Source organism: Fringilla coelebs (genome assembly GCF_963513975.1).
Source record: "Fringilla coelebs genome assembly, chromosome: 3".
Lineage (NCBI taxonomy): Eukaryota > Metazoa > Chordata > Aves > Passeriformes > Fringillidae > Fringilla > Fringilla coelebs.
Genome location: NC_140030.1, coordinates 88987337 through 89005272, shown reverse-complemented (window position 1 = coordinate 89005272; position 17936 = coordinate 88987337). Strand labels below are relative to the sequence as shown.

Sequence of the window (17936 nt, the reverse complement as noted above, 5' to 3'; positions counted from 1 at the left end):
TCACCATTTTCAATCTTCACAGCTGCATTAAACTAAACAAATACACTGTTATTATTAGATTAAGAAAAAAAGTATTACTTTCTGCTTACCAGATCTCTATTTACACAATGTTGCAAGAAGAAGCTACCTTGGTCCATATCTTCACGCGATAAATGACTTAAAGACTTCAAGATGCTGAAGCTGATATCTTCAAAGCCATGAGTTATCAGAGTCAAACACAGGTTCATTACATCTAGCAATTGAAAAACAGAGAACAACAATATTAATAAAGTGCACACAACTTTTTCACCTTAAGCTACTAAAATTAGTGAAAGCTAGAAAAGTAAATGTTTTACAAGTACCATTAGCATACTTTTACCCAAATGTGAGACTACCTTTTCCAGAATTATTTATATTATCAATGAAATTCACTTTTCTCATGAAAAGACTCATAAAAAGGCCAAAAATTACAGAAGTATCTCTACTGCAGCATGACAGAAGGATAAGGAAAAAAGAAACTAATTTCTAGACACACCAAAAAAAAAAAAAAAAACATGAATTATAATTAACAGTTATCAATCAGATTAAACATACTGGGATCCAAAAGACACTTTAAAGGTAAAAAATAAAAAACTGTACTTAGTATTTAGTATCCCTTTTTTATGGCAGTCTTGAAGAGCTCTCACAACAGGAACCTTAACAGCAGTGTTTAAAAAAGGACTCCATACTTGCTGCTTTCATATGAAAGCTTAATGCATTTTAGAAATTAAAAAAAATATGATAGATTAATTTTGGTATGCAAATTATTAAAGGTGTTCCATATTTAGATTTTATAAAATACAATCTAAACCCCACAAACCCACAAATTAAGCCAGAAACTAGTGGCAAAAATATTCCTCTCAGTATTCAAGACAAAACTACAGAATTACTTATTTTTGGAAGAAGGAAAAAAACCACCAACAACAGAAACAAATGAAAACAAAACAAAATAAGAAAAAGAGAAAAAAAGTGTTCTCTCTCCACCCTGCTGTGAGAACCAAGGACATACCTGGAATTAATTCCCTTTCAAATCTAATGCGTCCTTTAATATCCTCGATGTGCTGTGGATATCCAGCCTTGGCAAGGCTAAAAATCACTTGCATCAAAATCCTGTCCATAAGGTACCCTTCAGTCTTCTCAATCTGCTCTATTGTCTGCAAAAAAATAAATTTAACTTGAATCAACTCCCAAGTGACTCAGAATACTTTTTAAATCAAAACAAAACAAACATAAAAACCTGGTTTTTTTTCTCTTTTAAAATCCAGAGATTTAGATAATGGAACATGGTAGAAAGAAAAAATATGCAACAAGTATTAAGAGAGACCCAAACACCTTTAGACTGTGAAAAGGAAAAGAGACACCTAAAAGGGGTATAACATATAGTTTCTTTCTAATATCTAATAATACATGAAAACACCAGAGGTATCCTCATTGTGAGATGACTTTCAAAAGAAATTACTTTGTAAAGGGAAGAAGGACTAATCAAACATTTTGTCATTGTTTGGAAGGATGTTGGATGATGAGTATTTGTTTAAGTCATAGAAGAAAATCATGTTTTCAATACCCTCTTCCTTGATTTGGTGCTCTACATCTGATTAAACTCCTGATACAACTTAAGAAAATTGGTTTGATCTTTTCTCATTGCTCCATGAGTATTTCTTTGATTTATAAAAGAAGTGAGAGAATACTTGAAAAAAATCAGCTACACAAAGGGCTGTAAGGAAGTCCCACCTTACAAATACCTAAGTTGTTTGCATAACTTCTCAAAACAAAAAATTCATTTTTACTGGAAAGATCCTGTGATTTCAATGGCCAAAGAATAGCTCAATGGGAACAGAATAACAAAGTTTACTTTTTATTTTCATAAATAAATACAAAGATATCCCACATGCGCTGTCTTTAAAAAAACCCCTAAACTATTAAATCACTCACTGACAAATCTATCTTCCCAGGGTGAAATGCCACTATCAAAAGATAAATATTTTTCAGAAATTGTGACACTGCTTTCAGTTAATCAGCTACTTTAATTGCAATTTTTAAAAAATGTTAATTACTTACAAGTAGGAGGAAACCAATTATAAAATTCTTTCTTATTCCTCCTGCCCGGACAGAAAGCATTCTAAAGTTATATTGAACAAAAGATCAAACAAGTTGTATTTAAATTCAAATTGGCAATACCTTTTTGATGCTATCAGCATCACCCCTTTCAGCATACACATTCAGCAGTGATAAATAGGTGTCTGGACCTGGTTCAACACCGGCCATCCTCATCACTGAAAGGATGTTTTCTGCACTTTTCATATCTCTGAAAGAATTCAAAGCAAGACCCTCAGTAGATTTAATCATAATGCTGTTTATTGTGACTTTTACATTTCCTCACTAAATTAATTAGAATTGGAAACAAAGGCTTAGAGAAACTTTTTTAACTAAGCAAATCCTGAAAGGTGAAAGTGCAAATCTTTTCAATAATTGTATTACTTAAAATACTCTCTCAACTTTAATAGATGATAAAGTTCAGAACTAAGTGCAGCAAATGTCTTCTCAAACATGACAAAAGTACAGTAATTTATCTTGAAATACAAGATTTTCAGACACAAGAAAAAAAAATCTACTTCCTTTGTTAAATAGCTTTTTTGCTTCATAAATGTAGAGTCAGTCTTCTATACATTATTATTCAAAACCATCACACTATTCTGCAGCATGTAATTTTTTCTGTACAGTAACACTTTATGTTTTAGTAAAGCTAACAGTAAACAAAAGGAATAAAAGGTATTAAACATTACCCTGATCTTGCATGTCCTTTCACAAGACTACTGAATACTGCCTCAGTGATGGGGAGATCTTTGCTCTTCATAAATCCAAGAATCTTACTGAAAAAAAAAATTAAAATTGTATTTGCCACGTTGGAACATGCAGACACTAAGGTAGGGCTGTATTTTTTTTTATTTTTACCTTCCTTTTACTTATTTCTCATGCGCCTGCTACAGATTAACCTTGCTAAAATTGTTAGAGATACCCAGCAAGCCCTGTGCAAGAACAACAACGACCAGAATTATTACTATTTGCTCCTTAGCCCACTTTATTCTCAAATGCCTTTCCCAGTAGCCATTTCCTTACAAAGGCACATAACCTCACACTTTTTCATGACGCCTCTGGAAACGACAAAAACAAGTTATTTTCTGAGCAATGTGAATACAACTTGATTTGAACCCACTGGTCTATCACTTACTTGTATTTCATTTGTGTAGGTTTTGGCAGTCTCTAGGAAATTGCTCTTCATTGCTTGGTTAAAATATACTTATATAAAACCCTTCTTTGCTTTGCTCAATTTCTATGAATTACGCAGAAATCGGTTTTTACATCAGTGGAAGGGAATATGAGAAACAGATTTTGTGGAAATCCCTTTAAACATAAATGCAAAAGAATACCTTGCTCCTTCAATGTCGCCCTCATTGCAATAAGCAGCAATCAACCTTTGGTATGTAACCTACAGAAAACAGAATGGGGAAGTTAATTGTTTCCATTCAATAAATGGAGCCTACTATAAAGAAAGAAGATCCTTTAAAAGGGCACCTACTCGATTGGGCTGCACATTAGCTTCCTCCATCCTGGCCAAGAATTCTGTCGGAGAAAACTTGTGCTCATTCTGAAGATAGACTTTAAGCAAAGCGTTGTAATGGCTCGTATCATACACAGCACCTAAGGAAATATTTCAACCACAGTCAATGTAGATTCTCTAAATTCAACATAGTTTCATAGCTTTCTCAGGTAATTACTTTCATGTCAGATTTATTCTGTATGAACTTAGGAGACAGCTTCCTTTTATTCACCTTTGAAGTATCAGACATTTATTTAACAGCTCTGGTGTTTATAAAAGGCTAAAACATGACGGAGTACAGTAACAGCAATTCTCATGTGCATGCTATTCTACAGTCTCTACAGCTGTATTATTTTACAGATTCAGCAATGTTACTATCAAAAAGCATTCACCTATGCATTATCTATACATAAATGACTCAGTCACAATAAAAATATCATCTGATAAAATAGCTGGTAGCACTAGGAATACTCAACCCACCAGATATTTAGGTAGCATCTAACAGAAAAGTAAACTCAATAATAAAACTCAAGCAAAAGTCCAATTTAAGCATCTTTTTAAAAATCTTTAGATTTTAGAATTTTAGATTAACACCCCTAGATGTCACTATAACCTCCAGAATTAGAAACAGGTCTCTCACCTGAATGATAAAATCCACTGTTCATTCGGTAGTAAGTACAACCTGTTATAACCTAACGTTTAAACGCCATTAAAATAAATTGTGTCTCGTTACAAAGAGAGAAACTATAGCACAGAGCTGTTCGTGTAAGAAGGACTAACAGACCCAACGTACCAAGTTCTTTCATCTTGTCCCATATCATATGGGCCAGTTCTGTTCTTTCAGGTGACAATACCTCTGGTAAGACAGCACCACAACTTTGTAATAAAAGCAAGGTGTGGTTACTCCCTGGACACCCTGCAAATGGAACAAAAACACAAATTTCTTCATAAATAATTATGCACTCAATATCAGAAATAAGATTTGAGACTGATATACTGAAATATTTTCTATAAAACAGAATTTTCTCCAAGACTGAAGATTTTAAATGAAGAGGATACCCAAATGACTAAACAATGGCACTACTGTGCACTACCCTAAAAAGATTCATGACAAAACATGCTATTTAGTACAATAATGAGCTTAACTGCGCAGAAATTGTTAGAAGACAACACAAAATTCCTAAACTTAGATTATCTAATACTCTCAAATTCCCAACTCAAGATCCTGAGATAATTTCATCATAACAGGGACATAACTTTCTTGTAAGTTTCTAAAATGTCAAAATACTTCATACCAATTCAATATAATTCCACAACTGGTAGCCAGAGACACTTCCACATGTAAGCTTTCATTTCCAGTTCTGCCTATTCTTAATACATAACAAATGAGAAAACTTACACCTAAAGAATAGTGAAGGAAACAGTAAGATTATCTGCCTTTTCTGACTTCTGTACTACTTAGAGAATGCCAAAAAAGTTAACTATAAACTCATCTCTTTCTTGTACTACACTACTATTCCTGAGGCAAAGGCAGAACATCAGAATCTATCACAGATGACCCAATGAGCTGAAGACAATTATTTTCTCTATCCCACCTTTAGATACAAACCCAGCAATTTCAAGTAAAAATGAGAGTTTCTTTAGAAAGCAACATGCTATCAAGTATGATCACCAATTCATAATTGACCAGCTTTTAAATCTCTGCACATAATTACTTCATGCAATGAAAATGCCAACACGTCTTCAGTTTCATAGTACCTTAAAAGGGAAAAGAAAATCAAAAATTTTTGGCAGTGTGAGCACAGAGATTCACAATGAGATCTACTGCAAACACCATTTTCAGGTATTTTTTGTGTTGTAATTAGAGATGGAAAAATAACAGAAACAGGCAGAAATCAACACTAACTTTCCACACTTTCGCTAAACTTCTTTCATTATTAATTAATAAACAAGGACTAAATTTTCATATGGCAATATTTGTCATTTATTTTAATAGCACCTTCACTAAATAATTTGTGAGGGTCTATGCTTTTATTTTTAAATACAATTCCAAAGCCAAAGGAATCCCTGTAAAAGATTTTTTTGTTAGTATAACTTAGAAACTATGGAACTAGTCAAGGTTCATGAACAACTACTTGCTGAGAGGTTTAGAGACACAAAATTCTTGCCAACCCACATTTGCAAATTAGAGGTTTACATGGAAAAAACAACAAAGCAGTGAGAACCAGAAAATATGTCCGAAGCAAAAAAGAAAAAACTACATTCAACAGAAAGAACATGAAGGCTGAACCTTTAAACAGCAAAATGGAAAACTTTTAAAAGCACAATGCCAGCTAGACATGAAATTACAGTATAGAGCAACACACAGCAAAGTTTAAAACTTAAGCAAAACAACACATACTGCCATTGATAAATATATATTTGCAGTAGTACTTAGCAAGTATATTCTTTAAATACCTCCACTGACTCATCCTAACTGGTACTAAATCTCATCAATTGTGGCAGCTGGTCTGCACAATATGAATGTAGACTGCATATTTTAGCCAAAGAGGTATTAAAGCTATCAGAATGGACAATGCCTCAGCTATTTGGTTTTCTTTTATTAAAAAAAAACCAAAGCTTTCTTGTCATGAACAGAGCTACCTGGAAACATGGAAACTTGTGAATCACCTCCACATTTCCCTGCTGTAATTCCATTTAAGACAAATAACATCTAAAGGGCAGCATGGTTCATTACAGACACTTTAAAAATATACACTGCAAAGGAGGCATGTATGATCCCTGCTCAGAGAGGAAAATACAGTTACACGAGGAAAGTGCATTACCAGATTAAAAATCGACAATAAGCAAGGCATTTTAACATATCCTAAAAGTACACATTTATAAGACTTATAAATTCTTAAAGACACAAAAACCCCAAACTTGAATAAGCTAACATGAGCATTCAAAGCAAAATAATAGATCTAAAGCAGTTAAAGCCTGTCCATCAACATATACAGCAGATCAAACAACTTAAAGACAAAATACAGATCAGAACACTCAATTCATTTCCTTGGTTAAACAGCAGCCTGAAATTGAGCTTAATGTTGTTTTAATTGGAAGCAACTTACCTGCTTTGCTTATTTCCTGGAAGATTTTTAGCAGAAGAGCTTTAGGGATGCGGCCAGTTTTTCTGACAGAGTTATCCACTTTATTTAATGCCCAGTCAAATTGCCAGGTCCGTCTGGTTCGAACTTCTGAGACTGGTTCTTCTTTAACACTTCCTTCCTCTTGAGGTGCAAGTGTAAGGAACCTTATTTGGCTTATAATGTTTCTGCTTGAACAGAAACAAACAAAAAAAAGATCATATTTCTGTGAGTCATTTTGGATCTAGACTAGTCACATAATGTCAAAAAGATAACACACTGCTTGCGGATGAACTTCCTCAAAAACATTCCATTAAAAAATAAACAAACAAATATAAGTGATTCATTTCAGTGTCTACTTAAGAAGGCAGTCATACATTTACTCACAGTGACACATTTCTCTGAAATTTTCAGTTAGTTTCACCTCATGAATTAAATGGTTCAAATAATATTCCCACAAAAATAAAACTTTTAAGTCATCCAAGTGCTATAAAAGTCTATTGTCCCATTACAGCTACTCACTAAAGCTCCCATTAGGTTTTGAAAAATCTCAAGAACAGTCACAGACATCTTCCAGAACAGAGTAAATCAAGGTAGCAAATCATACCTTCCTCATCAATTAAAATGCACAATAACTAATGCAGAGGTCGGTGTCTTAGACAACAATGTCTTGGACACCAACAGGACCACTCCACATTTTACAGAATTGACAATAACCAGCATGAAGCATCCACCCATTCTGCCATGTAAACTAGACATCAACAGCAGATTTGTTTAAACATTTATTTTCTCAAAACAAAATATGACAAAAAGACGCTTAACAAGAAAGTGATCTTATTTCCAGCAAAGCAGTTTTAAAAGCTTGCCTTTTATTTTTTTAAAAGAACAATTTAATATACCTAAGAATAAAAAATTTGAATATGCGCCACACCAAGGTCATGAACAGCCTGTGCAGGTGAAATTATCATTACACAGAAGCATTTCAGGAAGTCTGCTCTCAACTGTGCTTACAACTGCATAAAATAAAACAGATTATTCTCCTCCAGAATCCTACATAAAAAAAAAGGGTGGCAAAAACAAGATTCAGCAGCTTCTGAAATTGCCTTCCCTCATCTCTGGCACTTCAGACAACTCTTCAACTAAATTTTTCTAAGCTTTCTCGACTAGTTTTAAAAAAAAACCAAACTCCCAAGTTTGTACTCCCTGCTGTTACAGGTGCTCCAGGAGTCTATATTAGAGAGTAATGGCTCCACATTTTGTGAAATGGCAGCCTAAAAGCCAGTAGTGCTGACATTCTCTAGAAAACCATTTCCTGACCCTGAAGCTTTTTCACAAGTCTATCTGCTGGCTGGTGTCTCACCCAACAGTCACGGTTTAAGGCTCAGGGAGACAAGTCCAGTGGAGGAGAAAAGCTTGCTGGTGGCAATTCCGTGTTTCAGAAGCACTGGCAGCAAGCTGTTAAATGGCAGAGAAATCATCACTGGGGTACAAAATACAGACTGGTGGTTTACCATCTGGTCGCCTCTTCTGAGCAGAAAGTAGCCCAAAAGACCAACTTTTTCCATGCTGTTTGAAATCCTAATTTGGTAACTCAGCAGGCCATAAATTCTAGAAGTACCCCGAAGCAGAATCTCTTTCTTAATGGAGCCATGACAGCAGTTTAACAGATATTTGATGCTTTAAAAATCCTTCAGTAATGAAGAACATCACTATTATTTGGCATAATCTTTTTCAAGAACAGGATTTTTACATTGCCCTATATTCTGAAGTTTCCTCCTGAAAATATTCCAGAGCCCAGCTAACTATCTGCATCGTATTTCACAATGGAAAGGATAAGGAAGAAAGAATTGAAGAAGGGAAGAAAGAGTGACACAAAAGGACAGATGCCCTCCTCCAGTCTCAGTTCCATTTCCTGATGCACGCAAGTTCCCACCAATCCCTTTGGGCTAGCTCTCATTTTGTTTAGATCCGTCTGTGAGTTTATTTCACTCACTAACTGAGCACAATATCAATTTATCTACTTCTACAAAAAAGTAAAATTACTGTTGCATCTGCTTAGAGAGGAAGTAGCTCACGATGTCCACAACCCACCAGAATTAACAAGGAATAAAAAGAAACTGAGAAAGAAAAAGTACCTAAAATCAGGGAAACCAGAAATAAAAACAAACAACCAAAAAAGGAAAAAAGCTCTGAAACACTACTTTTCATGGTAAGCACCTTGTCAGATTAACAACAAACTTTTTTGCCACTACTAGTAATGTCATGTCTCATGAAAAGTATTCCCAACGGTGTCATTTTCCCCAGTTCTTTCCCTCCTTTCCCCCTCCTTCTATTGCCTCCCATAACCAGAGAGAGGGTACTTCTGGAAAACAGAAGTCATTAGACTAATTAGCACAAAATCCAGTAGCACAAGGCAAGAATAACAGTAAGATACTAAATTTTAACTCCTCCAGGATTTAACAAACAAGTGGGATGCCTAGAACTTAAATAACTCCTTACAACACATGAATAGCAATACTCAACTTTGAGCTAGTCAGTGGAGAGCTAGAAGAATGAAATTGTAATGATTGCAAGTTCTTTATCATTTTCTTAAAGATATAAATTAAAAAAGAAAATTGTATCATTCACTCTTATATACCCATTAAAAGAGATACTTGAAAGCTTTTCAGAATACTTCCAGAAAGGTTAGAAAAATGCTCTGGAAGCTGTAGCAACATAGGGCTGTATTTGGAACACAGAAATTTATACTTTAACTTCCATTAACAATCATAGCACAAGTGGACACAACTCTTGTGCTTCAGATTAGAATTTAAATGCTTTTCTCTGTTAAAACCTGCTAATGATTTATAGTATTTTTCAAATTATTGAACAGTATCTTATGACATACAGCATACTTCCAATCATAAACAAATTGGTATATAAGTTCTTAAGCCCTACGCTGTTTTAAGAAAGCCATCTTTGTAAGAGTATCCACCTGTGAGAAGTCACAAATATTTTAAAGCACTTGCACAGCACCATCAGATGAAGTATAAAGATAAAAACATGCTCAACATAAACTGCTTAACAGCATAAGACTCTTAAGTTTCAGTTGCTACTAAACTCTCCTGCTTAGCATTTAGCACCATGCTATTTATAATGCAAGTATCAATTGCTACAGTTGCACACTGTAAAACACTACACACTTATATGAAAGTGTTATTATTATACAGTAACTTCACCTTCTGAAAGGTGAGCAAAATTGATCATTTCTATTTACACCCCCCCCAATATTATCAAATAAGGTACTGCTGCTTCTGTTACTTTATACTGATTAAAGACATTTTAAGGGATGGCAATATGGGAGTCCAAGTTTCATTTTGAGACAGACAGGTGAAAACTGTATGAGATGATAAAACAACCTGAGGAACTCAAACTTTCACTGGCATCCACCTGAACTATCTTCATCAATCTGAAATAAGTTTGGTATAAGACTCAGGTGTACCTCACCACTGTAGGCCTTCAGCATTTGAATGAATTACACCTTTAGCACTAAGGTGCTGTGCAATGTTAAGCCAATCCCATAATAAGAATTTGTTAAAAATAATTGTGGCTTCAAAAGCTGGATCATGCTGCAGCATCTACTGTTTTGACTCTGGTATGTAGCACCACAAATCAACTAAGAACTCAAAATTAAAAAAAAAAAGAAACCAAAAACAAAACCACAAAAAACCAAAAATACCAAAAAAGAGCTCACTATTTTATAAGATGAAAGACTGAGGAGACCAAAAATTCAGCTTTCAAAAAAAGATACAAACATAACAAATTAAGGGACACAGCATTAAGTTTGATTTCAGGCAACCAGGAAAATGGCAGAAGAACACAGTAGGCAACCTCCCTATGAAACACAAAATGAAGCTAACAAAATGAGGCAGTTATCCATGCATCAGGAATTTTTAATTTTCAGAAGTCGAAAAACAACACCCAATTAAGACAAACAGAAAAAAAGCAAGGATAAAAATCAAGAAGGCCACGTTAACCATTTCTGTCAGGAAGTGACCTAAAAAGGCAGCAAGAAAGGTTGTTAAATTTAATAAAGATGATTTTAGAAATTACGTCTTCACAGGGAAAAAATGACAGCTCATACACTGCTTGGCTTTCAAGAAATGTTAATCACAACCATCTGTAAATTTTAGCTATCATTACTAATTTTAACAAGGAGATGGGGGCGTAGGTGAGAATATGGAAGAATGACTCAAATAATTCCTGAAAACATTAGGATATATTGAAGGCAAATTACTGGATCTTACTCAAACTCCAGTCCTTTGGATTTACTCTGAAAAATCCATGGAAGTTGTGGGAAAAACAGAAGCCAAACAAAACATACGGACTGATGTACAGGCTTTTGGCACCACTTTACCTGACAACCTGCTCATTAGCAAAGCAAGGACATACAATGCACTTCTAGTATGGGCACAGTACTTGTGCAAAGAAAATTTTAAATACATACACAAAATTAAAATGTGGTTCATTGCAGAACTGGGAATATTGTGGGGGAGTCTAAGTGGAACTATCTCCTGACCCAACTAGGAAACGACTGGCACAATCCAGGTGCAATAATAGCTTCAATACAGAACACAAGAAGTTGTATGTTTTGGACAAAACACAAAAGCAGAAATTCAAGATGGGATACAACTTGCTAAGCAGTGCAGCCCAGAGGGTACTGAAAAGGAGGCATTGCTAAGCATGAAACATCACACAGGAAAAAGACTTCAAATTCTCAGCTCCTAAACACAGGAACGTAGCTAAAATACAGATAATGATCTCTTCATCATGGCGTGTTTATTCAGGAAAAAAACCCCACGTATAAAAGACCTAAGGGACTCATCTATCCCATCCCACTCTCCAAACAGAGAAGTTGAATCTAACTGAACTGAACCTAATCCACCAGGAATCACACAACCAATACTAATGGCTGTAATATTAATTGTAACAAAATATTTTAATAGGATACAGTCAAGCTTTCTCATTTGAAAGCTTCTAAAGCAAGATTAGGAGTGGGGAAAAAAATCTATCATGCATGACCTTGATATTTCTGATCCTGCCTCAGGACTATATGTTTGATTACACAGTTTTATGATGTAATTATATTTTCTTGATTATTTTAATTCACTTTTTTCAGACTTTAATGCTATTCTACACAACAGAACATATACTTCCCTAGGAGCTGCAATGAGTGCCAAGTATTTACTGTCATCTGTTACCTTCAAATGGCATTTTAAGATTTCCTCTATGTGAAACACTTTATTTACAAGCACATAAAGCTGCACAGTAAATTTCAGATCTGTTTGAATGAGCAATCTGGTTCTTCCCCAAAACATGTAATTTCTCTCTACTGCGCTTCAAAACTGGGAGAAGCTCAGAAGGATATATTGAGCCCTAGGAAGCAATCTCTCTCCAACTCTCACAATCACAGAATCAGAAGTAGCCATCAGATATTGAAGCCTTTACACCATTTTCAGCTTTGTCTCTACAACTGCAGCCCTCACCTACACAGAAAAGGTTACCTGTGCAGTTGTAATCCCAAAACAAGTGGCAACTCCACCTCTGGTTTAGCTTATAACACTGGAAAAGCAGTGGAAGATAAACTCACAGAAAAACTGATGCAGAGATGAAGTGTGCATGGAGAAATTGTTATCAACTCAACCAGCAAAATTCTTCTGTTTACAAGGGTTTAAGCAGGAATCCCAGTGCTGTACCCACATACTTATGTCTTACACATTGCTAGAGCAGACTTAAGGCAGTGCCTTTAATTTCCTATAGGAACATATCTTACACACCGGCCTAAGTAAAAAAAGTCCCATCTTTCCCAAAATCCAAAAAGTAGGTGATGTTAATGTTTCCCCTTGCAGCAGCAAAAGGGTTGCTTTCTGTAAGACTTGACCAATTCCAAACATCAAAAAAAGTTGTATTTATATATTCACCTATATACTTATTCATACATTATTTTATATTTGTATAAATATATGAAGATAACCACATGTTTAATTATAAATATTAGACATTTGCCTCCCTTTATCAGAGCCACAATAAGGTAGTTGCTGTTCTTTTCCTACGGAAAGTATTGTATATTTTGTTCTTTCTAAACTAAATAGGCAGAAACTGCATGAAATAGTTCTCAAAATAAAGTCATCATTGAAGCAAAATAATGGCAAACTTAAGTGAGTTAGAATTCATTAGTGTACATAAAAGCACTCCAGATCTAACACTAAATTCAGTAAACACAACACTAAATTTACCACCTGAGATCCCAGCATGATTCACACGACTGTTAAAACAGTATTGTGCTGTTAGCTATGATCAGCTGTACAAAAAGGCCACAAAACACAACCGTATAGGTGTTTTAATGAGATATAGCAGGATCTTACCAGAGAGAAAAAATTAAGTCTTTCTGTGTAGATTGACAAACTTTGTGTTCCTTGGAGAATATCTCAAAAATTTCCACAGTGATTCTCAAGAAGTAAAAGAGAAAACCTTTGCTTTGTACTACACTTAGGATCTTAGGAAAAAACTCATCACTGAAAAGGGTGTCAAGCACTGGAACAGGCTGCCCAGGGAACTGTGAGTGACCTTCCCTGGAGTGTTCAAAAGACAGGCAGGTGAGGTACTTGGGGACATGGCTTAGTGGTGAAGCTGGCAGTGTCAGTCAACTGTTGGACTAGATAATCTTAGAGATCTTTTCCAACCTTAACACCTCTAAGATTCTGTGATTTCTTGGGAAGTATCTAGGCTTTGTATATCCATCACTAAACTTAATTACAACAGCACAGCTTGTGCAACTTTATTACTACACAGTATTGTGAAAAGCAAGTTTATGCTTCCTGTGCATTTAAAGACCCTTCATTCTATCATTTTGCTAATGCAATTAAGCATCCAGTTCTACATTTCTGTCCATTTGTAATGGATTGTTGAGTATGATAGTGAATAGCCAAAAAGGACTTGTTTGCAGCTAATGTAAAAAAAAATTAGAAAAATTAAAATGTACCATTCACTAAGCCATGAATCATTTGGGTCTTTACTTTATGACATAATCAAATCCATCCCCCCCAGTCTGAAACCTTTTTTAAAAGGAGTTTCACTCTCCCTTCTTACCAACATACTTGAAATACAGCACAATGGATCAAAAGGCAAGAGCTCTTACAAGCACCTTCTGCGCTGGTTTTGCCTGGGTTAATTTTATTCAAAGCAGCAAGTATAGGGCTGTCTTTTGGATTTATGCCGAGTTCAGTTTTGAAAACAGAGACAAGCTCATGAAGGAGCAGTGTCCTGGCATGACCTTTAGGCCTGTTGAGAAAGGAGCCCACACTGGAGCAGGTTTGCTAGCTTGATTTCATTTTCTTATTGTATTGATTCTCCTTGATTTTCCTCTTCAGCTATACTTCCATGATCTCTATGCTTTAGGAGCCTAACTGTTCTCCTTCCCTGATTTAGAGCCAGACAACCAGCAACAGGAGGGTGTCAGAAGAATGGAGACAAGACCCTTTTTCTGAGCACTAACTTTTCCACAGCAGAAAGCTGTAACATCAGACCATAACATCACCTACAGTATGTAAAATAAAGTCCCCCCAAAATATCCTGATGTTAACACAAAAATCTACTCTAAACACTTGACAGTGGAGAGGTCTGTTACACCATTCTTGACAGTCAGATACTAATAGCAAATTCAAGCATTTTCTCCCTAGTGAGGCTTTTGTAAGTTCCAGTAAGCCATGTGTACCATGTAAACCAGCACACTGCTGAACTCTGCTCCTGCAGATCTGAAGTTTATTGTATTGGTCTGCTGAAGTTTATCTGCAATGAAATTGCATGGCAGGAGAGTGACAATGTAGCTCAAGTTATTTCACATTTCATGGCAGAAGTGGTCAAGTGAAAGAGTAAATTTGTCTTAAATCTGACTTGTTAGGAAATGCTTCTCAACCATTAGAATATGCATCTATTATCCTAACTCATATTTCAAAGAAGTTTAGATTAAAAATCAAAGCAATCATGATGCTTTGATAAAATTGCAGCTTGAATGTGATGCTTGCTCTTTCACATCTCTAAAGAAGTTCACAGATTTGCAACTTTTCTATAACCATTATTGTAATGGTAATCACAGACTTGCCTCTGAACTGACTTTATTATGTTCAATGCTAAAGTGACTACACCAAGCACATGAAAACAGTTATTTACACAACTTTCTTGCAAAATCCTAGATTATTCGTGTTTATTTATTTAATCTTAAAACTGAGTGTGTATTTCCCTACTATTCCAAAGAGGCTGCATGTCATTCTCAAAATAATCTTGAGACCTGAACAGCAAGTATAGAAAGCCCAAATGTTGTCCATATGCCAGGCTAGTTCTTCAAAGGAGGTCCAGTTTCAGAAATTAAGGCTTAAGTAAAAAAAAAAAAAAAAAAAAAAAGAAAAACAATAAATAGTTACTTAAGGTAAAAAAATTAAATCATATGCTTAATACATGAAATTTCAGTTTGTAAATATTACCTTTGCTTCACATTTTGACTCTTTATCATCACTTCTGCACTAGGATGCCTAAACACACAGTATTGTGACAGGGAGATTTTAAATGAAAACTTATCTTAGGAATGAAATTACTGAACAAGAGTAATGTACAAAAAGTTTCAAAAGAGTTTTCAGCATGATTACTGATCTATCCCACATATGACCAAATTGATATCTGAAATTAAGCATAATTTGGTGTAAGAAAAACATATTGGGAGGGAAACAACCAATAAACCAAACCTCAGCTGTAAGAACCAAAATATCATCACATAAAGCACTTCTGAAGTTCTTTCTAGAAATGGAGTTCTAGGGTCATAAAAACAGTTAGTCCTTCACCAAGTCACACATGAATTTCAGTGAATATTATTTCTCGCAACAAGTTAACTTAGGGAATTAAGCTTCCAGTTGAGTAAAACAAAAATTAGTTACTAGAAATAAGAAAGGTTTATTGATAATTTGTAGATAAGTAAATGTGGTACTGCTGCCAACCATAAATAGATATTTCTGGTTCCTGGTCTTTCCTTCCATCCCTCACACCAACTTTAGCATTTGTTGGCACCTGATACACGTCAGTGATTATAGACCAAAGAAAACTATCTTATTTCAAGTAAGATTTTGGCCAGACTACCAATAAAACAGCCCCAAAGTAAGACTAACAAGCACTAAAAGAAAGGAAATTAGCAACAATGTCCTTTTTTTGACAGTGAAACTTCCCTCTAGAGTTCTACATTTCTGATTCTTGTCTTTTCCCATCCCTTCTTCTGAAGGAGCTCTGGAACTCACCAAGTCCTTTGCTGAACATATTTATCTACTCAGAATAGCAGAACACTGTTATGGTTTTTTACCAGGATTTAAGCTACATTGATTTAGAGGGAGCAACAGAAATATAACACGACACAAGAGACAGAACAACTTGGCTAGCACTAAGCCCTTATTTCAGCTCTGTATGTGTCTGAAGTTATGTTAATGAAGGTTTGTGTCTCTAAACTTCCTGCAGGGCACCAGATACGTGTAAGTATTGTCAAAACTGCAGCAGGGATGCACATAGGTAGGACAGGGCTGTTTTCCACCCTACCTATGTGACAGAAGGGAGAGAAAACATGGCAAAGAAATTTTGCTGTGCCTCCTCACAGGAGACGCAGCAGAGTTTGAGGGCATGAAGAGGAAGCCCAGATTCCAGCTGTGCAGGTACCCACAGTCGGTTACAGAATCACCGACTCATTTAGGTTGCAAAAGACCTCCAAGATCATCAAGTCTGACCTGTGACCGATCGCCACCTTGTCAGCTATAACCAGAACACCAAGTGCCACGTCCAGTCGTCTCTCGAACGCCTCAAGGAACAGTAACTCCGCTCCATCACTGTTTATCTCCTCTAGTCTTCCCCTCTTCCTCGACGCCCCCTCCCCATGGCGTGTTTTCCCACAGCTGTGTGAGGCCAGGGCTCCGCTCTGAGCGCAGCGCGGCGGAAAGCGCGGCCAGCACAGGCCGCCCAGCCTGAGGGCAGCGGGGCTCCCGCGCGGCCTTTGCCCTGCGCTCACCCCGAGGCCGTGCACACGCGGTGAGGCCGCCGGGCCGGCCTGGACCGAGCGCTGCCTCAGAGCCCCCGGGGCAGCCACGGCGGGCGGCGCCGCAGGGCCCGGCGGCATGGCCGGCAGTGCCCTTGGGCGTGCGGAGCGCAGGCTCAGCCGGCCCCTCCAACCCTATCAGGCAGGGCAGCAGCGCGGGGACTCACCTGGAGGGGCCGGGCGGTGGGGCGGGGGCAGTGGGCGGGCGGAGGAGCGGCGGGAGCAGCGGAGGGAGGCGAGGGCGCAGCGCCCGGAGGCGCCCGGCGGAGCTCAGCAGCGCGGCCATGACCGCCCGCAGCACGTGAGCCGCGCGCCGGCGCTGCGCCGCTGCCGACACCATGTGACCGGGGCGAACCATTCCGCTCAGGGGGGAGGCGCTGAGCGCGGCCTCGGAAAGGGCCCGCTCAGGCGCCAGCGCGCTACTAATTTCCACCCCGTGCCGCTGATGGGCCGTTCCACGCAGGCCCGGGTTGGGCCGCCCGGCAGCCAACCGGGAGCGGCCCCGGCGGAAGGCGGGCGCGTGGGAGGAAGCGGCGGGAAGCGCTGAGCTTCCCGGCGGGCGCTCCTGGGAGCTTTTCCGTGCTGGCCCTGCCCGCCTGGCTCTCCCGGCCTGCCCACCCGAGTACTGCTTCCCTGTAGCCCGGCGGTGGCCACCGCTTCTTCGCTGCCCCTGATTGTTCCAGACCCTACCGAAGGCGTAACGGGCCGGCGTGTACGCCAGGCAAGCCATGGCGAGCTGGGCTGGGAAAGCTGCTGGTCACCATCAGCCTTTTCACTGAAATCTTAACATCGCCTGGGAGTGGCAGGCAGAGGGAAGAATGCCATTAAATCGAATATCAATAGTAAATATCTGCCTGAGCTTGCATGTATTTGCTGAGATGCTCCCTGAATTGATGCTTTGTTTTAGCATCCAAGTTAACCTGGTTGCTATGATACAAAGCATTGCCTGAGGTATCTAGAAATTAAATGCATATTTTCATGCAAAAGCCATGTCATTATTTTTGCTGTAACTTGCAAATAATTTCTCTAAAGGCAGATTGGCTATGACCAGCCACTTCCAATTACACTTTACTTGGAAAGACTTTTCTCATCA

At 37.6% G+C, this 17936-nt stretch overlaps 1 protein-coding gene across 3 annotated transcripts in view; it reads right to left on the bottom strand.

Annotated features, from left to right (window-relative positions):
- Positions 1-17201, bottom strand: part of LRPPRC (leucine rich pentatricopeptide repeat containing) — a gene marked incomplete at its 5' end in the record, with an annotated part of 86634 nt that extends 69433 nt beyond the window's left edge. For 2 of the 3 annotated variants that reach the window (XM_084203271.1, XM_084203272.1), the window contains 9 exons: positions 90-232; positions 1028-1172; positions 2197-2323; positions 2802-2888; positions 3447-3505; positions 3596-3717; positions 4410-4532; positions 6727-6932; positions 17011-17147. In XM_084203271.1, the coding sequence (XP_084059397.1) occupies positions 90-232; positions 1028-1172; positions 2197-2323; positions 2802-2888; positions 3447-3505; positions 3596-3717; positions 4410-4532; positions 6727-6932; positions 17011-17129 (1131 nt within the window). Of the gene's footprint in view, positions 1-89; positions 233-1027; positions 1173-2196; positions 2324-2801; positions 2889-3446; positions 3506-3595; positions 3718-4409; positions 4533-6726; positions 6933-17010 lie in introns of all 3 variants that reach the window. The other variant, XM_084203270.1, reaches the window with a different exon arrangement.
- Between the last annotated feature and the right edge of the window lie 735 nt (positions 17202-17936).